The sequence below is a fragment of the Gadus chalcogrammus genome, chromosome 3 (assembly GCF_026213295.1).
Source record: "Gadus chalcogrammus isolate NIFS_2021 chromosome 3, NIFS_Gcha_1.0, whole genome shotgun sequence".
NCBI classification, from domain to species: domain Eukaryota; kingdom Metazoa; phylum Chordata; class Actinopteri; order Gadiformes; family Gadidae; genus Gadus; species Gadus chalcogrammus.
In genome coordinates this window covers 15,409,866-15,434,423 of record NC_079414.1, presented here as the reverse complement: position 1 = coordinate 15,434,423, position 24,558 = coordinate 15,409,866, and the positions used below count along the sequence as shown (strand labels likewise).

General features: G+C 40.1%; 2 protein-coding genes across 4 annotated transcripts in view; both read left to right on the top strand.

Annotated features, from left to right (window-relative positions):
- The first annotated feature begins 1,954 nt into the window (after nucleotides 1-1,954).
- On the top strand, nucleotides 1,955-15,256 carry LOC130379412 (probable E3 ubiquitin-protein ligase HERC3). The gene is made up of 24 exons (XM_056586221.1): nucleotides 1,955-2,450; nucleotides 2,647-2,761; nucleotides 2,866-2,939; nucleotides 3,049-3,273; nucleotides 3,607-3,698; nucleotides 3,852-3,982; nucleotides 4,255-4,382; nucleotides 4,822-4,889; nucleotides 4,975-5,081; nucleotides 5,195-5,254; nucleotides 5,377-5,482; nucleotides 5,608-5,800; nucleotides 5,901-6,055; nucleotides 6,446-6,511; nucleotides 6,804-6,914; nucleotides 7,009-7,098; nucleotides 7,444-7,551; nucleotides 7,868-8,008; nucleotides 8,375-8,541; nucleotides 9,167-9,233; nucleotides 9,312-9,373; nucleotides 9,625-9,808; nucleotides 9,936-10,035; nucleotides 10,176-15,256. Exons 1-24 carry the CDS (start codon nucleotides 2,234-2,236, stop codon nucleotides 10,388-10,390), a joined length of 2,982 nt encoding a protein of 993 aa, XP_056442196.1. The 5' UTR covers nucleotides 1,955-2,233; the 3' UTR covers nucleotides 10,391-15,256.
- A 906-nt stretch (nucleotides 15,257-16,162) lies between these two features.
- LOC130379411 (probable E3 ubiquitin-protein ligase HERC3) overlaps nucleotides 16,163-24,558 on the top strand; it is a 47,441-nt gene continuing 39,045 nt past the window's right edge. Inside the window, exons 1-20 of one of the 3 annotated variants that reach the window (XM_056586220.1) lie at nucleotides 16,163-16,498; nucleotides 16,701-16,815; nucleotides 16,926-16,999; nucleotides 17,104-17,328; nucleotides 17,672-17,763; nucleotides 17,916-18,046; nucleotides 18,598-18,725; nucleotides 19,245-19,312; nucleotides 19,398-19,504; nucleotides 19,620-19,679; nucleotides 19,811-19,886; nucleotides 20,018-20,210; nucleotides 20,305-20,459; nucleotides 20,773-20,847; nucleotides 21,092-21,202; nucleotides 21,302-21,391; nucleotides 21,646-21,750; nucleotides 22,037-22,177; nucleotides 22,700-22,866; nucleotides 23,136-23,202. In XM_056586220.1, the coding sequence (XP_056442195.1) occupies nucleotides 16,282-16,498; nucleotides 16,701-16,815; nucleotides 16,926-16,999; nucleotides 17,104-17,328; nucleotides 17,672-17,763; nucleotides 17,916-18,046; nucleotides 18,598-18,725; nucleotides 19,245-19,312; nucleotides 19,398-19,504; nucleotides 19,620-19,679; nucleotides 19,811-19,886; nucleotides 20,018-20,210; nucleotides 20,305-20,459; nucleotides 20,773-20,847; nucleotides 21,092-21,202; nucleotides 21,302-21,391; nucleotides 21,646-21,750; nucleotides 22,037-22,177; nucleotides 22,700-22,866; nucleotides 23,136-23,202 (2,397 nt within the window). In that variant the 5' untranslated portion in view covers nucleotides 16,163-16,281. Of the gene's footprint in view, nucleotides 16,499-16,700; nucleotides 16,816-16,925; nucleotides 17,000-17,103; nucleotides 17,329-17,671; nucleotides 17,764-17,915; nucleotides 18,047-18,597; nucleotides 18,726-19,244; nucleotides 19,313-19,397; nucleotides 19,505-19,619; nucleotides 19,680-19,780; nucleotides 19,887-20,017; nucleotides 20,211-20,304; nucleotides 20,460-20,772; nucleotides 20,848-21,091; nucleotides 21,203-21,301; nucleotides 21,392-21,645; nucleotides 21,751-22,036; nucleotides 22,178-22,699; nucleotides 22,867-23,135; nucleotides 23,203-24,558 lie in introns of all 3 variants that reach the window. The other 2 variants (XM_056586216.1, XM_056586219.1) reach the window with 2 other exon arrangements.

Below are 24,558 nucleotides of genomic sequence, written 5' to 3'. Positions count from 1 at the left end.
CGGTTCTAGCCCTACTGTTGGGACGAAGAACCGAGGGAAAAGACAACTACCAAACATAAACAGCCCCCCTTTCCGTTTCCGGCCAACAAGCAATGATTCTAGGAGGTATTCTAGTCTGCTGAGCTATGAGCCAGAGAGCTAACGTTATGGATTGTACATAATTATAATTCGAAATTCGTCTTAGACTTTATACCACAGATACTCTAGGGTCTATAGCATATAACCGTGTTGTCTGATTACAGTTTAATTCATTTTTAACAATTGAACAGCTCTCGTTTTAAAGAATAATCACCTTGCCATTAGTTTGAATGGGAATCGTGACGTCTATACTTTCAATATAAAGTGTACATATTTATAATTTGAAATTCGTCCCAGCCTTTATACGACAGATACTATAGGGTCTATAGCATATAACCGTGTTTTCTGATTACAGTTTAATGTAACAGTAAGCTGACAACACCGCAACTGCAAATTAACCACACGGATATAACCATGGCAACCGGTCAAACAAGACGGCGTTCTGCGCCCGCATCCACCGTGTTGATAAACAAATAACCACCCTATTGAACGAAGTTAAGCCACGTGAGCGGGCTGTTCACAGACCCCAGAATGAACTAGTTCACATTAACGTTCATCAGGCAGTAATACAGTACGTTCGGTTCATGTTCGCCCAAAATATGAACGAGTTCATGAACTATCGTTCAATGAACGCGTTCAGGCACAACACTGTCCGATTGGATGCTTATGTTATTGTATTTACACAGGTAATTACTGCATTGTTCTTGGTAAACCAAGAACCATGAATTAATAATGTTATGAAGAAATCATCATGAATAAGTAAACGACTTATTAATATGATCACCAAAGGCCTGCATTAACAACGGACTAGTGATAGTATTCATTTTCAATTGTACAGTAGACATGTGATTATATGTTGGAAATGTATTGAATAATGTTGCTGCTTTGATTACTATCAGAATGTAAAAAGGTATTGACTACAAGGTTAATAGATTAATAAGATTTACTTTTTGAGTGACTTTCTATGCAACTATGTACACTGGTGGTCAAAGGCTAATGTCTTAGCAAAAGAGTTTCTGTTGAATTAACTATAATTCTTAACAAATTACATTTTACAACACATGCTTTTCACAATTAACGCATTTACTTTTCACTGTATTTACAAATATACCTGGGAAATAAAATAATTCTGACTCAAGTAAATTGAGAAGTGACGCTTCTACTTCCCGATGAAGTAATCTTGTTCATTTGTTATATGCAGGGCTTTGTATTAACAACTTCTGTTTACTAGGACCTTGAAGGCAGTGACATCACTAGGCTGTTTCATTTGGGGCTAAAGCCCCGGATATTATTTAATCAGCCCCGAATCTTATTTTTTTGCTTTACACTAGAAACAAACATGGGGATTCCAGGGGCCTCTCAAAGTAGCCTAGTCCTTAGATATTCCTTCTGGCAAGAGAATAAACGATTTTAAAACAGAACCAGACCACCTCAAGTGAAATAACCTATACTATCTCCAGTCATATATATATGTATAGATGAAAGGTCTGTCTCACTTGTATTCATTTTACTCTGAAATAACTTGAATGGAACTTTAGATTTTCAGCATAGCAGCCAGGAAGCTATTTAAAGCTATAATAAACTGCGTATTTTGTAAATTTAATTAAAGCCTTCTGAAATTGAAATTTGCCCTAAACCCCAGGTATTTCAGGAACCTAGAAACGCCCCTGCTTGAAGGGATTAAATTCTTCAATTCCCCTTAATAAAAGCAGCATCAGGGACCCGTTCCAAGTAGGCCTAGTCATGAAACTCAAAGCAGCACTGTATGTTATGGTTTAATTTATTTGTTTATCTATAATCCCAATTTCAGGAACAGTCCATCCTAACGGGATATAAGCCTTTCCCTCTCTTATTATTGTTGAGCCATTCATCGAAAGCAACACAAACATACAAATTATATCGCAAACACAAATTGTATTTTTATACAATTGAATTGAAGTTACATTCTTTAATTTGCGTTGATGGAGCTTTGTAAGGGCAGCATGCGGGTGTGTCGTCATTCTTTGTTAGGGTTTAGAGTTTCAATTCAGAAAAAAGATAATATTCAGTTTCAGTTTCGATTCTGGCTGGGATGCATTTAATTGAGCTTGTCTATTTTGAGTTGAGCTGGGCTATTGCATTTGAGGTAGCCGATGGACACATCTAGAAAGCAATAATGTTTTTATGGGGAGAAATTAACTTAGCGAAGCCAAATGATTTGGCAGAAAACGGAGCCTCGGAGAATGGAATTCAGTTCGTACCAACGACCAAACCAATAATAACGAGTTTCTCTGCAACTAATTCAACGGTGGCGTTTTCCAAAAGTGATGGAACTTCATACTTTCTTCGGCGGCAAAGGGACCAAGATGGAATTGTGACATTCAGTGAAACCAGTGAGTAGCTTTTGCACCAAGTAGTCTATCTGGTTATAAGTAAAAAATAACCGACCAGTATTATGAGAAATAGGCCTATTGCATTTGATAATCCGTCCAAAAACAACAACTAAGACTTTTGCAAATATTCGAATAAACAACACAATGTTTTCCTGGACATGATGTCCATGCTCCTCACTATATTACTTTTTTCTAGAGAGCGTCAAGTGCAAACACGTTGTAGCTTCAAGTTCAGGAGACTCTATTCTTCTCCTGCTGTCCCGGGATGGCTCCGTCGTCTATGTGGAACTCGGTGCATCCGCCATTCCAAGGTGATGTCTTCGTCATCGTATTGTCATTGCTGTGACAAAATTGGAAAGGTTTTACGTTTTAAAGATAATCAACACATGTGTTTCCTTGTTTCACTGTGATTCAGATCGCTCCAAAACATAAAAAAAAGGATAATTCAGGTCGCATGTGGAGACCAACATTCCATAGTTTTAACTGAAGGTAGGCTATAGAGGTCTAACCAGCTCGATAGATTTAACCAAGTTGTTTAGTTAAGAATACAACCAAAACCATTTGTCATTATAATGTGGCCTATACATATTGCTTTCAGATGGACAAGCATTGTCTTGGGGCAGCAACGCTCGGGGGCAACTTGGTCTCACCCCCCCAGAGACCTCTGTCGTCCCGTCCCCTACACCAGTGGCAGCCCTGTCAGGGGTACCCCTAGTCCAGGTCACCGCTGGGGGAGCCCACACTCTGGCCTTGTCTGTCTCTGGAACCGTATTCGGCTGGGGGCAGAATGACGCCGGGCAACTGGGTCTTGGAGACACGACAGGTATAAGGCCTGTGGGAATGTTCTCTTTAGTCGGGAGATTCTGACTAAATAAGTTTGTTTGTCATGAGAAGGCTGATGATATGACCATAAGTTGCTTGTTTCTTTAGATACGATCAGGTGATAATCTGCTCACTTTAATGGTTCTGCTTTTATCCCAATACAGAGACATTACATAATTGTAATATTAATATCATATAGATATTACTCAATATAAAAGGACAAAAACCATAAACTTCTTCTGGTCACACACCGTTATCCTGGACATTATGTGAACTAAACTTGGAGGATATTTTAAATGTGTGAATGAAATTGTATTTCAAATCATGTCTTCAGACAGATATACTCCAGTGACAGTTGATTCTCTCAACCTTAAGAAGACCGTTTCCATTTCATGTGGTGAAAGACACACTGCTGTTCTGACAAAGGTTACTATATTCAAATCTTCTTCTCGTGAAAAAAATACTTTGGAGTAATCTCACTCACATCTCATTTCCATAGTCCCATTTAGTGAACTCAATAAAAATATAACCCTAAAGATAAAAAAGGCTGAGCGTGGATTTCCTTGTGTGTTCCTTTAGGGAGGTGTGGTGTTGACCTTTGGCAGTGGTGCCTGTGGGCAGCTGGGACACAACTCTCTGCTGAATGAGCTGACCCCTCGTGTGGTGGCTGAACTCTGGGGCGCAGCGGTCACCCAGGTCTCCTGTGGCAGGTACTCTGTCTTCATCTTTACAGTACTGTTCACTCGGAGACGCTTGAATCCAAAGTGACCTACAGCGACTTAAGTCATTAAGGAGCAGGTAGAGGGGGCCATCTAGCTCAAGGATGCCCAGGGCTGAGGTTGTGGACGTTGGGATATTTAACCCGCATATTTAATTATAATTTCTTCACATTCATTTCAGCAGGTTATTACCGAATTGTTATTATTCAAATAATCAATGTCATCTTTTAATCTTCTTTCATTTACTATTTTATTTTCTTCAGCAACCACACCATGGCATTAGTAGGCCCAACAAAGAAGATCTATTCATTTGGTCGTGGAGAAGAAGGCCAGCTTGGAAACAGGCTCACCACAGACTGTTCGGTGCCTCTGCCTGTTCTGCTGCCTCATGGTAGGAAGTCTCTCAGTTCAGGGTTAAGTTGAGGGTAAAGGAGCTTTAGGAAGCAGGAAATACTTGATCAATAGTGACTTGAATAATGTTATCAATAAAATCACATCCTATAATATATTGTCTGCTAGACAGCCCATACCACTCTTTGTGTATTTACTTATTATTAACTTCTCTTACTACCGACAATCCCAAAGACCCAGCCACTCACGACACACAGCCAGCCGAGCTACACTAGTTCACGTGACACATGTGCACAGCCAGTTAGAGTAGACGGAACACTTTCATTTAGTTTTTTCGTTTTTGCTTAAAGTCTCCTGCCTACTTACTAACCCTTTTATATATATATGTATATATATATATATATATATATATATATATATATATATATATATATATATATATATATATATATTTGTTGGGTTTGTTTTGCATGAAAAAGATGACCGGAGTATTCAGCGAATATTTGCTGGAGGAAACCAATCTTTTGCCCTCTGTTCTCTCAGTCAGGTCGGTGTCTTTGTAATCTGCATTATTTAGTTTAGATGCAAGAAATTCAACATGTTTCGTTAGTTATCTTTGGTATGTTTTACAGGAGCCTGAGAAGGTTCTTCCTGGGATTATTACAGTTCTGGATATGGACACCATTGACTTCTGGCTCTCAAAGTGTAAGCAATCGAAATCATGGCAGCAAATCAAAAAGTAAGCTCCATATCAATCAATCAATCACAGTATGTAATCAAATATGAACATAAATATTCTTTAGATTAATATATTTGAAATGCCCTTTACTGAAGTTTTTTTTTTTTTTCTAGACAGATCAAGGATATATTCTCATCTGCATCTTCCTTGAACGCCAGCTTTCTTGACAGAAGGTAAGGCTTTTTAAAACATTTTAAATTCATTCTATCATAAATTGATTTCAAGGTGGTCTTTATAGGTTGGTGATAATATTCAACATAGGAATTTTATTTTGTTGCAAAATGTATTAAAATAGCGCTGACAAGCACTACCAGACCTCACCCAGCTGCTCTGGCTTGGACTTGGTTCTTGTCAACAAAGCTCTGGCCAAGCTAGCAACAAACACTGAAGTGCTACTGGAGGTACAGCAACATTGAGTGAAAATACCAGCCTCTCTCTGCCTTTAATTAAATAAAACGTATCATCCCGTGTTCAGAGTCAAACACTGACAACGCTGTAAATGACTTTGTCCTGAACGATGCTATAGGTGGAGACCGTCGTCCGAGACTGTCTCCTGCCCTCGTTGACTGGGCAGCCGGTCGGGTTGGAAGGCCTGAGGGTTTACTACCTGCTGGTGGAGCTGCTGCAAGTGCTGCTCAGAGACCACTTTGGTGAAATGCTTTCCGTGAGGGTGGCTGATGCCTTCCTCTCTCTGCACCAAGACAGACTGGAAGTCCTCGGTAATAGACCCAAAGAACCGATCATTTAAAATGCACTAGAATGTGTTTTCAAAAGCTGTTCAATGTACATAAAACGTATGTGTGTCTGTGATTGTTGCAGTTGGACTATGGTCCTGGACACCTAGCTTCTTCCGAACCGCAGTCGAGACCTTCTGCAACGTGTCCAGGAAGCACCTCTCATCCATAGATGTGGGGACCATCTCGAGAACCGTTTTCTTTATGAAGACGGCAGACATTTTGCAAAGGCTTCATTATGTGAGTGTTTACTGGCAGGTGGTAGATGCTTAGTGTAAATAGAGATGTGTGATGAGGAAATGGACGAGTCAAGTAATGGGGAATGATGGCTAAGTAGCTAGTGGTGTTCGACTATTACGGTCCGAAAGGTTCTCGGTTTGATCAACATTGTCAAATGCCCAACTTTTGCACATAACAGAGTTTAATTGATTTTTTCCACACGTATGATTACTGCTTCATACCGTATGAAGCATGATTGCTGCTTCATACCGTATGAAGCAGTAGTCTCTTCAATTAGAAAATAGCCAAATGTGATATTTCCCCTCTAATGACATGTATCTGAATTTAATGTATGTCGTTTTGGATGAATGTGTGGTGCTGAATAACTGAATAGTTATGTCCTGACTGCAGGCCAGCAGTAGCGGTTCACGGTGCCTCGAAGATAGTGTTTTCCATGTGACGATAGACATAGATAAAGTGAGTATTCAAGGACTTCTTACCAAAAAAATCTCTCTCTCTCTCTCTCTCTCTCTCTCTCTCTCTCTCTCTCTCTCTCTCTCTCTCTCTCTCTCTCTCTCTCTCTCTCTCTCTCTCTCTCTGATATATGTTTAACATATTATTTACTTGTACTATTATTTCTGTTTATTAAATGATATATAATATTGAGTGTGTCACTGATACATTATTCATACTTTTGGGTAACCAATGATATAAAGCAATATATGCTAATGTCGGTTGAACCTAACAATATTATTTCTCTACTCCTTAGTTGGGAGTAATGTATCTCTTCAATTGGATGGTAGAAATGCAAAGATCCCATACTGATCTGGGGTTGGTGGAAGCCATGGATGAGACACTTACAGCCCTAAAATCTATTGAGGTACGATGTTAAGACATTAACTAATATTAAATAGGATCGCTCAAATTTGGTCATGTATGCATCAGAGATAATACCTCTGTTATTCTTTACATAGAGTTGCCTATTCCGTCTGGTGAAGTACCCTTGCATTCTACCCATAGAATGCAAGATGAAGCTGTGGATCAGTCATCTGAATAGCATCAAGGTGCGATTATATTAATTGAAAAGGATATTGTCAATAAATCAAGTCCAGTCAATAGCATTATTGCTTCACGAGCAACTATAAAACTGTTAATTTCTGCGCTCCTAGGATGCCACACTATGTCTATAATCGGATTAAGCGGTGCATGTAAACATGCTGAAATGTAATAAAGCTATATGCTACATTATGCTATACTATGCAATACCATACCATACAATGCCATGACATACAGTGATAGTGCTATACTATGCTGTGATATTCCATACGCTATACCATACTTGACTATACTATAGTGTGAATGGATTTGACTTGACCTGCTCTTGACTTCACCTCCACTCTGTATATCAGTATTTGCAGGCAGGAGTCTTTCAATTCAATGTCAACCGGGGCACAGTGCAGCAGGACACTTTTCAATTTCTGCGGACGTCATCCCATGACCCAAAATCAAAGCTTCAGGTTGGTCAGCAACGCATTTCCCCAGTTAACGTCCATGGTAATAAAGTTGGTGCAATTCTGATCAATCTAACCATCATTGGGGTAAATCTAGCTAAATGTGTTTGTAGAGTTCATTTTTCTCGTTAGTTAATTTTTCCAATTACATTGGATGACTGATGTAGTAGGTAATTTTTTTATCATGTATTAATTCATTGGACTTCAGTGTAACATTACCGCACTAGTCACGATTCTCTAGTGTTCTGAATCCAGGGATTACAATTTAAATTGTAATACATTTCTCAAGGTCTTTTCCCTGCAAAACCTCCTATGTTTACAGGTGAAGTTTAATGGGGAAGATGGTGTTGATGATGGAGGTGTGTCAATGGAGTTCTTTCACCTCCTTGCTAAAGAACTTCAGAAGGCAGAACCACAAATACTAGAAGTGAACGTGCACGGAGTGGCCTGGTTCAGCAAGAATGTACGTATACATTATTTTTGTGTAGGGATTAAAGGTGCAGTGTTTTCTCGTTTTTATTTCAATTTTATTGTCAGTTGATTTTGTTAAACTATCCGCTGTTCAATTGTGCATTTGAAAGATTTTCTAACATCTTTATCGAATGGATCAATGGCTTTTCAACATATTTTCAATGGTGGGAAAATGTAGCATGTTTCTGTTCATCTGTCCATCCTTCCATCTATCCATCCATTAATCCATTCACTCATCCATCCATCCTTCCATCCATCAACTCTTCCACTCATCATGCATCAATCATCCACCCATCCGTCATTACTTATTGTTTTGTCAAATGACGACACTAATTATAATATGGGCTGCCCCCTCCAGGTCGCCCAGCTGACTGATGAGTTCTTCCGACTGGGCACGCTCTGTGGCATGGCTCTGTATAACCAGTGCCTGATGAACATCCCCTTCCCCTTTGCTCTCTTCAAGAAGCTCCTGGGCTTGAAGCCAACCCTGGACGACCTCATGGAGCTGTCGCCAACTGTTGCACAGTACTTCTATTCTATGCTACACATTACATGCCGTGCTATATATGATCTATTGTAATACACTATACTATGCTTTTCTATTCAACACTATAATATATAATATGCCATGCTAGGCTAAGTGATGCAATGCTATACAACCACTATACACTATATTACCAGTTGTATACTTAATGCACAAGCTTACCTGGGCTGAAGCCCCAGGGCCTACGCCGATTGGGGGGCCTATAATGAGCTGCAAAATATATATATATTTTTTTTCATACTAGGCCCCACGATCGGCGTAGGCCCAAGACGATGTTATTTTTTGTTTTGGGCTTACAAAGATCAGAGGCCTATCATGAGCCAATAAAATAGGGGTCTACTAGCTGGGCCCAGTGGCCACTTGAACCCCCGTCGTCGTCGTCAACGGCAAAATGTCTGAAAATAATTTACCCATCTTCATTGTAAGATCCCCTCTCAGGGGGCCTACGAACACTCAGGCCTGGTTGTATGTACCCCCATTTCATAATAATTTGATGGGTTTTCTGTGATAATTCTGTACTATTCTAAACTAGTTGTATTGGCGTATTCCCTGTATTTCATTACAATTTGACGGGGGTTGATTTTACTTTCACGGTCATTCCAACAGAAGCTTAAAGGAACTGTTGGACTATGAAGAGGAGGCTGTTGAGGACCTACAGTTAGATTTTGGAGGGGTAAGAGCTTATGCTTTTTAAAATTCTGCTAGAAAAGAAGACCGCTCCTCACTTTAATCATCAACTTTACTTCTGTAGGATGCAGAAGGTTTGGATCTTCTACCCAATGGACAGTCCATTCTAGTGACCAAAGTCAACAGGTGTGTGTGTGTGTGAGTGTGTGTGTGTGTGTGTGTGTGTGTGTGTGTGTGTGTGTGTGTGTGTGTGTGTGTGTGTGTGTGTGTGTGTGTGTGTGGGTCGATGTATGTATGTACGTATGTGCAAGTGTGCCTGTGTGTTTATGTATGTATGCATGGCAACTATGCATGTGTGTTGCTGGTGCGTTTGTTCTTATTTATGAGATTTGAGAGCAGAATACAATGCTTCAAAGACACATGTGTATCGAACCCAGGCAGAAATATGTGGACCTCCAAGTGGACATGGTGTTCAGCCGCTCGGTGAAGCATCAGTTCAGGAAGTTTGAGAGAGGCTTCTTTAAAGGCTGCCCTTCACCTGCATGGAGAATGTTCCTCCCTGATCAACTCATGACGCTCCTCAAAGGAGAGGAGATCTTCAACTGGGATGGTCTGAGACAGGTCAGACATCCATCCCTAACCCTTCAAATACACCAGACACCACAGTATACGTCTATTTATATAGATATATCTATATATTTGTGTGAGTAAGAAATGTTCATGCTTCAAAATGTATCTTTTATTACAGAATGCAAAATATGAAGGCTGCACATCCAATGATGAAGTCATCAAAAACTTTTGGATTGTCTTGGCAGAGTTCTCCGTGGAGCAGAAGAAGGACTTCCTCAGTAAATAAACTCAACACAACACATCAATACTTGTATACAATATTATTGCTATTTGATTGGTTGCCTCCATTATTATATCAATTAAAATCGTATAAATAACAACCAATAGACATGTAAAACTTCCTTTTCCTCTTCGTAAGAATTCCTATCTGGAACGGACAGAATTCCCAAAGTTCGCAGTTCAACAATCAAGATAATCATCAAGTTGTCGTGTTACCCAGAGCCTGAGCTGTACTATCCAATGGCCGCAACATGCTACTGGACTTTGATTCTCCCCAACTACAGGAACATCCAAACACTTCGTCAGAAACTCCTTCATGCGGTCAAGCATTGTGATACTTTTGGATTACAATGAAATAGTTTAACCTAATCGAGACTGCTACGTATGGTGGCATATCAATGGACAAATTTGCTGCCACTTTTCTTGATTATAATTCGAATCATATAAATTTTACTTGTGGTCGGTGGACCACACAATTCTGAAATTGTGTCAAAGTAGAAAGCTGGCTTGTGTTAATTGCACTAGAGACAGTGTTTCCCCTAGGATTGAGCTACAGCAGCGGCGTTTAAATGGATTTTTTTCGCTTGCAAATCTTTTTGTGTGCTCGCAAAGCGCTCCCTGCCGGGAGGTTTCTATGCATCTTCCGGCACCAAAAGGGTGTACATACAGTACATTTGTGCACAGTAATGAGCAGGGAAAAATATGGAGAGATTAAACATAATACAAGTATAATCTTTAAAACAACTATTTACATTTATTTTACAAAAGATATATTATATCAACAACCACCCTATACAGTAAAATCACATAACGCAAATACTACAACAATCAAAGCATCTTCCCCTCTCCCCACCACAAAGGTCGTAGTAGGACCATAAAGAGGCAATGCTTCTGTTGAACAAGTTTTGGGGCTCTAGAGTCAATAGTGGCGACGCTACTGAAATTGTTGCTGTTAAAAATGAATATTGACATTTTTGTTAAAAAGAAATTCCTTAAATATAAGTAGAAATATATTTTTCAAAACTAAAGGTTGCAATAACCATGCCTATATGGAAAACATTTTGAGGCTCTAGAGTCAATAATGGAGCTCCTCTCAGTTGTGCACTTTGCAGACGGTCCCTAAGCTCGCGGCTGAAAGCCTACAGCTCACAGAAGCCAATGCAATTCACCGTTCCCTAAAGACGGCTTGTTTGGATGAAAACCATGTTGTTGCTGATTCTATAGGTTACAACATTACTAAAGGTGCTTAGCTAGAGGTGTCAATTGTGTCGCAACGATGTTTCACTGATGATCTATTGAACCGCAAACTCTGAATCTGCCAATAGATTGTCTGTCAAATTATTTCCAACTTTACGGAAGTTCCTCTCCGTTCATATGCTTTACTCACAGGTGTGTGAATTGACCTGGATATGAAGCATCCATAGCACAAAATAATATTTGTCTCTAAAGAGAAGACGGAGCTCTCCTCTCCTCTCCGTTCATATGCTTTACTCACAGGTGTGTGAATTGACCTTGATATGAAGCTTCCTTAGGGCAAAATAAAATAACATTCGTTTTTTAAAGAGATAAGGCGGAGCTCTGCTCTCCTCTCCGTTTATATGCTTTACTCAAAAGTGTGTGAATTTACCTGGATATGAAGCGCATATTTAACCATTCAGAGGAAATCAGGCCTACTGTAGGCTTATGTAAATAAGATTAAAGATGTCTAGGATAGTATAAATGATAACTTTAAATGGCAGGTGTACTTTGCTTTTGATGGAGCCATTATGTTATATTAATAAAAAGCTTTTTATTGATGGGCACCTTTCAGGCCACTTAAGCACACCTTACATGCATAATTAATAAAATATTAAAAACACTTGGGTGGAGCGCGTGTTTGTCCCTTATGTGAAAGAGCTGGAAAGAGCTGGAGTAACGAATAAGATGCAGCTGGCCAGGGCGCTGAGAGGTGATGCATGATGGTGACACGGCAGACAAGTAGAGGAGCATGATGGACTGGGATCTGATGAGGAAACAAAGATTTTCTAACTTAAGATAAAATATACTCTGAAGTTTCCAGTTTCTGCAAACAGAAGAGAAGGGGTTTAGTTAAGGCTTTGTATCATCAATAAGATAGACTGTGACAAACAATCAATAACAAACAAAAAATAAAACTAAGTCTTAGTTTAAAGCCCACTCACCACGTCAAGGTGCAGGCCAAGAGTGGGAACATAGAACAAAGACTCACATCACAAACTCAGACAGTCAAAACATGCAAAAAACATATAAGAAACCTTTACATAAATACGAGACCATAAGATATGTTTGGGTTTCTCTTGTTTTATCTTAAAAACAAAATACACATAACATTAAGAAAATAAGGGAAGAAAATAAAAGTAATAATAGATAAAGCTAAACTCAGTGATGGGCATACATTTAAATGTACAAAGATTACAGAGGTCACTGATCGGATGTGCTGTTAAAAAATAAATGCACTATTAAACTATGCCTTGTGCTCCGTTATGCAAGCTCCAAGTCTACAATTAAACAATGTCTTTTTGCACTTTTGAGTGCTTTGTGCCAACTTGTGCTCAGTCATGCAAGCTCCAAGTGTTACACTGCTTAAGAAACAGATTCCTTCCAACTAACTATTTACGAAAAATGCAATCAATATCGTATGTACAAATAAATAGTTACATTTGAACCAGCAACGACGTTGGAGTGGCCTACACACATTAATAATTGTAATACACCAACATTGATAACTGTCATACATAGGTAGCTAAACAAGCAAATGAAAAATGTAATACCAACGCTGAAATTTTAATTTGACTATTAACAATAATATAAAATGATACCGTAATGCACCTGTTCTTTGCCTTTGGATCTTTTGAATAATTGGATCAATATATGGTGAATCACAATGATCGCAAGCAGAGGACCGTGAGAGTTATTGAGCAGCAGATGAACCAGTCTAAAAATCGGGCACGTTAACGGAGCACTGAACTAGGCCCTCTCGGATGCCAGGTCGAAACAACATTTGTTTCACTACGACTCCTTACAGCTGCACACCCCTCCTTCTCCAGCAAAAAATAATTAGAGAGAACGGCTAATAAAACGCTTGAGGTGGCGTTTTGAAAAGAAAAAACTATCCAGACATTTTTTGCGGAGACACATTCCTGTTCCCTACTTGTATTGGAGTGAACGGAGATATCTACTTCTGGGTCCCTTGAATCGAGGGACCGGTCCACAGCCCGCTTAAACAGCTGCAATACCAGGCTTGGCCGCTGAGCACTGGTGGAATGCGGAAGTAGGCACTGTTCCTGGGGGCTTGCTGTCCATCCAGACCAATCTTGCTTTTGTCCGCCATCTTGGATCCCTCAGGTGACCATAATCAAGGCCAATCAAGGGAGCCACTCCCACAGTTAGCACGACAACCAGTTTCCCACCAAAATAACATTACCCAACAGTAGGATCGTGACAGTATTTTAAAGAGATAAGCTGAAGCTCTCCTCTTCTCTCGTTAAAAAAAAGAAATTCATGAAATTCATCATGCAAAAAACAACAACAAAAAACATAAAATTCATCATGTATATAGGGGAAACACTGAGGGAGCTGGTATGTGCTAAGCTAACAACCAACAACAATGATCATTAACAATGCGTAAAGCTTAATGGCTTTGTTCCAGAAGAGAAAAAAAGCTAACAGTCTAAGTTTGCAGTTTTATGCAATGCCATGCTGATTGCAGTGTTGGGAAAGTTCACTTTCTACGTGAACTAGTTCAAAGTTCAGTTCACAAATTTTAAAATGAACTAGTTCAGTTAAACGCTCATAATTCATAATTTTTAACTAAGTTCACGGTTCCAAAGAGCCTCCTTGTGGTTTGTCTAGGATTAAATAGAGTGGTTGAATCAGGTATCGTAGCGAAATACAGTTTCTGTCGTGTAAATCCCATTGATTTTGGTTGGAAGACTTTTTGCTTGTTGGGCAGAAATGGAAAGGGGGGGTCTTTACGTTTGGTTGTAGTCTTTTCGCTCGGTTCTAGCCCTACTGTTGGGACGGAGAACCGAGAGAAAAGACTACTACCAAACATAAACAGCCCCCCTTTCCGTTTCCGGCCAACAAGCAATGCTTCTAGGAGGTATTCTAGTCTGCTGAGCTATGAGCCAGAGAGCTAACGTTATGGATTGTACATAATTATAATTCGAAATTCGTCTCAGCCTTTATACCACAGATACTCTAGGGTCTATAGCATATAACCGTGTTGTCTGATTACAGTTTAATTCATTTTTAACAATTGAACAGCTCTCGTTTTGAAGAATAATCACCTCGCCATTAGTTTGAATTGGAATCGTGACGTCTATACTTTCAATATAAAGTGTACATATTTATAATTTGAAATTCGTCCCAGCCTTTATACGACAGATACTATAGGGTCTATAGCATATAACCGTGTTTTCTGATTACAGTTTAATGTAACAGTAAGCTGACAACACCGCAACTGCAAATTAACCACACGGATATAACCATGGCAACCGGTCAAACAAGACGGCGTTCTGCGCGCGCATCCGCCGTGTTGATAAACAAATAACCACCCTATTGAACGAAGTTAAGCCACGTGAGCGGGCTGTTCACAGACCCCAGAATGAACGAGTTCACAGTAACGTTCATCAGGCAGTAATACAGTACGTTCGGTTCATGTTCGCCCAAAATATGAACGAGTTCATGAACTATCGTTCAATGAACGCGTTCAGGCACAACACTGTCCGATTGGATGCTTATGTTATTGTATTTACACAGGTAACACTGCATTGTTCTTGGTAAACCAAGAACCATGAATTAATAATGTTATGAAGAAATCATCATGAATAAGTAAACGACTTATTAATATGATCACCAAAGGCCTGCATTAACAACGGACTAGTGATAGTATTCATTTTCAATTGTACAGTAGACATGTGATTATATGTTGGAAATTTATTGAATAATGTTGCTGCTTTGATTACTATCAGAATGTAAAAAGGTATTGACTACAAGGTTAATAGATTAATAAGATTTACTTTTTGAGTGACTTTCTATGCAACTATGTACACTGGTGGTCAAAGGCTAATGTCTTAGCAAAAGAGTTTCTGTTGAATTAACTATAATTCTTAACAAATTACATTTTACAACACATGCTTTTCACAATTAACGCATTTACTTTTCACTGTATTTGCAAATATACCTGGGAAATAAAATAATTCTGACTCAAGTAAATTGAGAAGTGATGCTTCTACTTCCCGATGAAGTCATCTTGTTCATTTGTTATATGCAGGGCTTTGTATTAACAACTTCTGTTTACTAGGACCTTGAAGGCAGTGACGTCACTAGGCTGTTTCATTTGGGGCTAAAGCCCCGGATATTATTTAATCAGCCCCGAATCTTATTTTTTTGCTTTACACTAGAAACAAACATGGGGATTCCAGGGGCCTCTCAAAGTAGCCTTGTCCTTAGATATTCCTTCTGGCAAGAGAATAAACGATTTTAAAACAGAACCAGACCACCTCAAGTGAAATAACCTATACTATCTCCAGTCATATATATGTATAGATGAAAGGTCTGTCTCACTTGTATTCATTTTACTCTGAAATAACTTGAATGGAACTTTAGATTTTCAGCATAGCAGCCAGGAAGCTATTTAAAGCTATAATAAACTGCGTATTTTGTAAATTTAATTAAAGCCTTCTGAAATTGAAATTTGCCCTAAACCCCAGGTATTTCAGGAACCTAGAAACGCCCCTGCTTGAAGGGATTCAATTCTTCAATTCCCCTTAATAAAAGCAGCATCAGGGACCCGTTCCAAGTAGGCCTAGTCATTAAACTCAAAGCAGCACTGTATGTTATGGTTTAATTTATTTGTTTATCTATAATCCCAATTTCAGGAACAGTCCATCCTAACGGGATATAAGCCTTTCCCTCTCTTATTATTGTTGAGCCATTCATCGAAAGCAACACAAACATACAAATTATATCGCAAACACAAATTGTATTTTTATACAATTGAATTGAAGTTACATTCTTTAATTTGCGTTGATGGAGCTTTGTAAGGGCAGCATGCGGGTGTGTCGTCATTCTTTGTTAGGGTTTAGAGTTTCAATTCAGAAAAAAGATAATATTCAGTTTCAGTTTCGATTCTGGCTGGGATGCATTTAATTGAGCTTGTCTATTTTGAGTTGAGCTGGGCTATTGCATTTGAGGTAGCCGATGGACACATCTAGAAAGCAATAATGTTTTTATGGGGAGAAATTAACTTAGCGAAGCCAAATGATTTGGCAGAAAACGGAGCCTCGGAGAATGGAATTCAGTTCGTACCAACGACCAAACCAATAATAACGAGTTTCTCTGCAACTAATTCAACGGTGGCGTTTTCCAAAAGTGATGGAACTTCATACTTTCTTCGGCGGCAAAGGGACCAAGATGGAATTGTGACATTCAGTGAAACCAGTGAGTAGCTTTTGCACCAAGTAGGCCTAGTCTATCTGGTTATAAGTAAAAAATAACCGACCAGCATTATGAGAAATAGGCCTATTGCATTTGATAATCCGTCCAAAAACAACAACTTAGACTTTACAAATATTCGAATAAACAACACAACTGTTTTCCTGGACATGATGTCCATGCTCCTCACTATATTACTTTTTTCTAGAGAGCGTCAAGTGCAAACACGTTGTAGCTTCAAGTTCAGGAGACTCTATTCTTCTCCTGCTGTCCCGGGATGGCTCTGTCGTCTATGTGGAACTCGGTGCATCCGCCATTCCAAGGTGATGTCTTCGTCATCGTATTGTCATTGCTGTGACACAATTGGAAAGGTTTGTCTAATACGTTTTAAAGATAATCAACACATGTGTTTCCTTGTTTCACTGTGATTCAGATCGCTCCAAAACATTAAAAAAAGGATAATTCAGGTCGCATGTGGAGACCAACATTCCATAGTTTTAACTGAAGGTAGGCTATAGGTCTGACCAGCACGATAGATTTAACCAAGTTTAGTTAAGAATACAACCAAAACCATTTGTCATTATAATGTGGCCTATACATATTGCTTTCAGATGGACAAGCATTGTCTTGGGGCAGCAACGCTCGGGGGCAACTTGGTCTCACCCTTCCAGAGACCTCTGTCGTACCGTCCCCTACACCAGTGGCAGCCCTGTCAGGGGTACCCCTAGTCCAGGTCACCGCTGGGGGAGCCCACACTCTGGCCTTGTCTGTCTCTGGAACCGTATTCGGCTGGGGGCAGAATGACGCCGGGCAACTGGGTCTTGGAGACACGACAGGTATAAGGCCTGTAGGAATGTTCTCTTTAGTCGGGAGATTCTGACTAAATAAACTCATTAGTCATGAGAAGGCTGATGATAGGACGTTGCTTTGTTGAGTTGCTTGTTTCCTTAGAGCCGATCAAGTGATGATCTGCTCACTTGGTAACACACTGGTTTGCCTTTAATCCCAATACAGCCTATAACAGAGTTTATATCTTAATGTTATATATTTCTCACTATAAAAGGACAAATACCGTCGACTTCATCTGGTCATAAACTGTTATCCTGGAGATTATGTGAACTAAACTTGGAGAATCTTTTAAATGTGTGAATGAAATTGGATTTCAAATCATGTCTTCAGACAGATCTACTCCAGTGACAGTTGAGTGTCTCAACCTTAAGAAGACCATTTCCATTTCTTGTGGTGAAAGACACACTGCTGTTCTGACAAAGGTTGGTATATTCAAATATTCTTCTCGTCCTTAATGATTGCATTAAGCCATGTGTAAAAAAACCAATTAAGAGTCCGAATCACAGCTAATTTCCATAGTCCCATTTTGTGAACTCAGTAAAAAAATATTTGATTTCCTTGTGTGTTCCTTTAGGGAGGTGTGGTGTTGACCTTTGGCAGCGGTGGCTGTGGGCAGCTGGGACACAACTCTCTGCTGAATGAGCTGACCCCTCGTGTGGTGGCTGAACTCTGGGGCGCAGCGGTCACCCAGGTCTCCTGTGGCAGGTACTCTGTCTTCATCTTTTCACTACTGTTCACTAGGAGACGCTTCAATCCAAAGTGACCTACAGCGACTTAAGTCATAAGGAGCAGGTAGAGGGTGGTCATCTAGCTCAAGGATACCCAGGGCTGAGGTTGTGGACGTTGGGGATCGAACCCAGTTCCTCTTGCCTAGCAAACAAAGACGACAGCCAGTGTACTATTCTACTGAATCTATACCTATTGGTTTTATGAAATAATATTTTTGATGGGCGATGTGCATATTTAATTATAATCCCTGCACAATCCATTCAGCAGGTTATTACCGAATTGTTAGTATTCAAATAATGACTGGCTTCTTTTAATCTACTATTCAAGCGAATCTATGCAGGAATTGAACACCTTTTTTTTATTGACTCATATTTCTGATCTGATCTGATTTCTGATGATTTGCTTACACATCACCAATGTATTTATTATAATCCCTTCCCATTAAATTCAGCAGATCAATATAGAAAGGTTCAAAATAATCACTAGCTTCTTTAATCTTCTTATATTGACAATTTTATTTTCTGCAGCAACCACACCATGGCATTAGTAGGCCCAACAAAGAAGATCTATTCATTTGGTCGTGGAGAAGAAGGCCAGCTTGGAAACAGGCTCACCACAGACTGTTCGGTGCCTCTGCCTGTTCTGCTGCCTCATGGTAGGAAGTCACTCAGGGAATAGAACACTGCCGTGAAGCCTAGTGGGTTGGCGCTGCGCTCGTCTAGCCGGCGCCGGTGTGTGTTGGGCTTCAGGAAGCATTTTTCATGTTTTGTTACCTTGGTTCTGCAGTTAAAGTCACACTGTGAAACATTTAAACTATCTCGTATCTTAAAATAACCTGGACACATCTATATCTGTATATATAATCTACATATATGCTGATCAAAAGTGATATCAATAATGTTATCAATAAAATCACATCTTATAATGTAAAGTAAAAAACAAAATGCTATTCAATTAACCTACAACTTATTCTTAACTTCTCTTACTAACGACGCTCCCAAAGAACCAACCACTCATGGCACAAAGCCAGCCGATCTAAAGTAGTGGACAGAACACACTTATTTATTTTTTTTCAATCCTGAAATTATTTATATATATATATATATATATATATATATATATATATATATATATATATGTGTGTGTGTGTTGGTCATTTTTTTCCATGAAAAAGATGACCGGAGTATTCAGCAAATATTTGCTGGAGGAAACCAATCTGTTGCTCTTCGTTCTCTCAGTCAGGTAGGAGTCTTTGTATTTTGCATTAATTAGTTTGGATGCAACACATTCAACATGCTTGGTTAGTTATCTTGGGGATGTCTTACAGGAGCCTGAGAAGGCTCATCCTGGGATTATTACAGTTCTTGATATGGAAACCATCGACTTCTGGCTCTCGAAGTGTCAGAATGCAAAATCATGGTGTAAAATTAGAAAGTAAGTTCTGAATCAATCAATCACAGTATGTAATTTATGTTTAATTAGAACATTAAATGTAAACTGGTTTAGTATAGTATATTTAATTTAGTATATCAATTTGATCTATTTCTAGACAGATCGAGGATATATTCTCATCCACGTCTTCCTTGAATGCCAGCTTTCTAGACAGAAGGTAACGCAATTTACTATATTTTAAGTTAATGTATTATCAGTTCAAGTTGCTCATTCAATAATAATGGTGCTATTCACCCTACGACATCAAAATCAAAATAGTGTTGACAAGCACTACCGGACTTCACCCAGGTCCTCTGGTTTGGACTTGGTTCTTCTCAGCACAGCTTTGGCAAAGCTAGCGACAAAAGCTAAAGTGCTACAGAAGGTACAACAACATCTAATGAAAATACTAGCCTCTCTCTTCACCTTTATTTAATTAAATAAAAAGTATCATCCCGTGTTCATTGTCAAACACTGACAACGCTGTAAATGACTTTGTCCTGAACGATGCTATAGGTGGAGACCGTCGTCCGAGACTGTCTCCTGCCCTCGTTGACTGGGCAGCCGGTCGGGTTTGAAGGCCTGAGGGTTTACTACCTGCTCGTGGAGCTGCTGCAGGTGCTGGTCAGAGACAACTTTGGTGAAATGCTCTCCGTGAGGGTGGCTGATGCCTTCCTCTCTCTGCACCAAGACAGACTGGATGTCCTCGGTAATTTACCCAAAGAACCGATCATTTAAAATGCAATGCAATGTGTTTTCCCAAGCTGTTCATTGTATGCTGTGTGTGTGTGTGATTGATGCAGTTAGACTATGGTCCTGGACACCTGACTTCTTCCGATCTGCAGTGGAGACCTTCTGTAAAGCATCCAGGAAGCTCCTTTCATCCTTAGATGTGGATTACAGAGAGCAAGCCGACTTCTTTATGAAGACAGCTGGGGTTTTGCAAAGGCTTCATTCTGTGAGTGTTTACTGGCAGGTTGTGGATGCTTAGTGTAATAGAGATGTGTGATAAAGGATTAGGGCCGGACTGAGTAGTAGCTAGTGATGTTCTACGCCTATGGTCCAAGAGGTTCTGGGTTCCATCAACAATGTGAAATGCAGAAGTATTCTGCTGAATCTTTTTCAAAATGTGCGTATGGAGCAGTGCTCTCCTTCATTAACAAATAGCCAAATGGGATGTTTCCCCTGTTGACATGTATATGAAATGACTTCAAGTCATTTTGTGTGAAAGTGTGATGCTGAATAACTGAAAATTAATGTCCTGACTGCAGGCCAGCAGTAGCGGTTCATGGCGCCTTGCAGAAAGTGTTTTCCATGTGACGACAGTCACAAATACCATCGAGATGGTGAGTATTTAACAAAACAATCATAAAGGACCTCTTTTCAGAAATTTCCTAATTTCTCTCTATCATATGTTCAACATATAAATGACTAATGATATTTGTGGCACATGATAGCCACCTTAAGTACAATACAAATCTGTGGTCATTTATTTTAGAAATCAATATAATAATAATATTCATATAATAATAATAATATTATATAACTACTGGTTGTTTATGTCTAACTATTTTTTTCTCTACTCCTTAGTTTGAACAACTGTTTCTCAGTTGTAACTCAATCCAGCAGTATTATCCATGGTTCCTTCCTGAACTTAATGATGAAGAACAAAGGACACTGATCAAGCGAGATTATTATTTGGTATGCTGTTTAGACACTAACTCATGTGAATTAGGTTTGCTGAAATATGGTTCCCTATGCTTCTGAGATAATAACTCTATATTGTTATTCTATGTATAGAGTATCCTGTTGCCTCTGGTGAAGTACCCTTGCATTCTACCCGTAGAATGCAAGCTGAAGCTGTGGAAGTATCATCTGAATATTGCCACGGTGAGATTATATTTATTAAAAAGGATGTTTTCATGAGCTACCACAAAACTGTTAATTTCTGCGGTCCTTAAAAGCCACACCGACAATAAAAGTTTAATAAAGCTACATACATTATGCTAAGCTATGCGATGCAATACAATACCATACAATGCCATGCCATGCACTTAGTTGATATACTATGCTATGCTATGCTATATGCTAGGCTATACTTTACTTGACGATACTTCTACCTGTCTGTCCCTCTACTACTGCAGTTACAGCCAGGATACATTGAATTCACCATCAACCGGGCCACGGTGCAGCAGGACACTTTTCAATCGCTGAGGACGTCTTCCCATGACCCAAGATTAAGACTTGCGGTGGGTCAGCAAAGCATATCCCAAGAAATAACAATTAGCAATTTGGTTCTACCTAACTAACACTTGGTTAAATCGAAATGTGTTAGTACATTTCAACTTGTTCTTTTTTCAATTACATTTGATGATTGTGGCATAGTGCAGTTTTTTTTATTGTTTATTCAATGGATTTACCGCACTTTACACGATTCTCTAGTGTTTATAATCCAGGTATCAGATGAATTCACAATATTTAAATTTTAAGATTTAACTCAAGTTATTTTCCCTGCAAAACCTCTTATGTTTACAGGTGAAGTTTAATGAGGAATATGATATGCATTTTGGAGGTGTCATAATGGAGTTCTTTCACCTCCTTGCAAAAGAACTTCAGAAGGCAGAACTACAAATACTAGAAAAGAATGATGACGGAGTGGCCTGGTTCAGCAAGAATGTAAGCATAAACAAGTGGCATTTTATGTTATTTTATCACAATTAGAGTGTGGAATACATGTTTTGGTATCGTTAAAGCTCATACACAAGCTTCCGTCAAGCTCGTAAGTGAAGATCAGCAAAGGGCTGCGCCGCTATACAGAGACCGTCCCCCATAGACTGCCCCTTTTTAGGGCCGATGGGCTATTTGAAGACGTGCAGTCCTCCCAGGGTTTAGCAAATTGTTGCATGGAAGGCGTTAACAAATCGACCAGGTTTCCATGCTGTCTATTGTTTCCGCACTTGGTAGAGGGTTTATGTTGATTTGGGTTCGGAAACGCTACACTGTCCTCTTGAGTACACGTGAACATAACGTGGAAGTTTAAATGCAGGGCGCTCTGGACAGACCCAAGTCCCGTCTAAAATCCCTACGTGGATCTTCACGAAGAGGGGTCAATCCACGCTTCCTTCCATCCGTCCACTCATCATGCATCAGTCATCCACCCATCATTATTATATACTGCTTCTATACTGCCCCCTCCAGGTCGCCCAGCTGACTGATGAGTTCTTCCTACTGGGCACGCTCTGTGGCATGGCTCTGTATAACCAGTGCCTGATGAACATCCCCTTCCCCTTGGCTCTCTTCAAGAAGCTCCTGGGCTTGAAGCCAACCCTGGACGACCTCATGGAGCTGTCGCCAACTGTTGCACAGTACTTCTAAACTACGCTATACATTACATTACATTACATGCTATGATATGCTATACATGTCCTTTGCTATGCTATACTATTAGATGCTATGCTTTGCTACACGTTACTAAACTATTACATATGCTTTGCTATGCTATGTAATAGTATGCTATACTACCACTTCATTATACTACTACTGTACTACTATATTAAACTATCCATTTTATTTAACATTGTTTCATCCTAATGTTGACTTGGCTTTAAGTGTCATCCCACTGTCGTACCAACAGGAGTTTAAAGAATCTGCTGGACTATGAAGAGGACGCTGTTGAGGACCTACAGTTGGATTTCGGAGGGGTAAGAGCCAATGAACACTGTTTAAAAGCACTTTTAAAGGGAGACCTCACTCTAATGTTAGGTCCAGTCTCCTGGATCTCCACGCCCCCTTAACATCGAGGTCAGTCTCCTTCTCGCGCTCCGCACCCTGGTACACCAGTGAACTACGTACAATGAAGGCTGCTGGGCGTGTCCTTGAGCGGCGACTCAAGGCCTCTGGTCTGACCGTTCACAAACAGGCATACAGGGAACACGGGAGGGCATATGCTGAAGCCCTGAATAATGCACGGTCCAGGTTCTATTCCGCAATAATCAACAATAGCCCTGGTAACTCCAAACAGCTCTTTTCAACTGTTCATCACCTTCTCAAACCCCCTTTACCATCCCAATCTGATGTCACCACGGAGAGGTGCAACATGCACATCAACTTTTTTAAACAAAAAGTGAATAACATCCGCTCACACCTCTCCATCACTACTGCCCTGCCCCTTCAAACTGCTGACCCACCGATTGACTCTGTCCAGACCCTCTGCTCCTTCTCCAGCATCACAAAGGAAGAGGTGGAGGACGTCATCAGGAAAATGAAGCCATCCACCTGTGCACTAGACCCCTTCCCTACAGCTCTGCTGAAGGCCAACATCTCTGCTGTCTCTCCACTCATCACCAATATCATTAACCACTCCCTCCTGGCCGGCCATATCCCATCTGCATTAAAAACTGCTGTCATCAGACCAACATTAAAAAAACCTACCCTTGATCCAGAAGTCCTCTCCAACTACAGGCCCATCTCAAATCTCCCATTTCTGTCAAAAGTTCTGGAAAAAACAGTTGCAGCACAACTCCAGGATCACCTCATGCAACATCACTTGTTTGAAAAATTCCAGTCTGGTTTCCGCTATGGCCACAGTACAGAAACAGCCTTGGTCAGGGTCACAAATGACCTCCTGATGGCAGCAGACACCGGCTCCCCATCTCTCCTCATCCTCCTGGACTTAACAGCTGCTTTTGATACGGTTGACCACAATATTCTCCTTCACCGCCTGCAATACACCATTGGACTATCAGGAAATGTAAAGAACTGGTTCACCTCGTACCTCACTGACAGAACTGAGCACGTTGCCCTGGGCAAAGCAAAATCACACACCAACAACGTCACCTGCGGTGTCCCCCAGGGCTCGGTGTTGGGCCCCACACTGTTCTCACTGTACATGCTCCCCCTGGGTAGTGTCATTAGCAGGCATGGCTTGTCTTACCACTGTTATGCTGATGATACACAGCTCTACATCAGGACAACCCCCACTTCTTCTGCCCCTCTGCCAACATCCACACTGACCACCTGCCTGGAGGAGATAGAGGCGTGGATGAAGCTCAACTTCC

Coding starts and splice junctions, on each gene's coding strand:
- LOC130379412 (XM_056586221.1), top strand. CDS start 2,234: ATGTTTTTATGGGGAGAAATTAACTTAGCGAAGCCAAATGATTTGGCA. Junction 2,451..2,646: donor TGTGACATTCAGTGAAACCA/GTGAGTAGCTTT, acceptor ACTTTTTTCTAG/AGAGCGTCAAGTGCAAACAC. Junction 5,483..5,607: donor ACACTGAAGTGCTACTGGAG/GTACAGCAACAT, acceptor ACGATGCTATAG/GTGGAGACCGTCGTCCGAGA.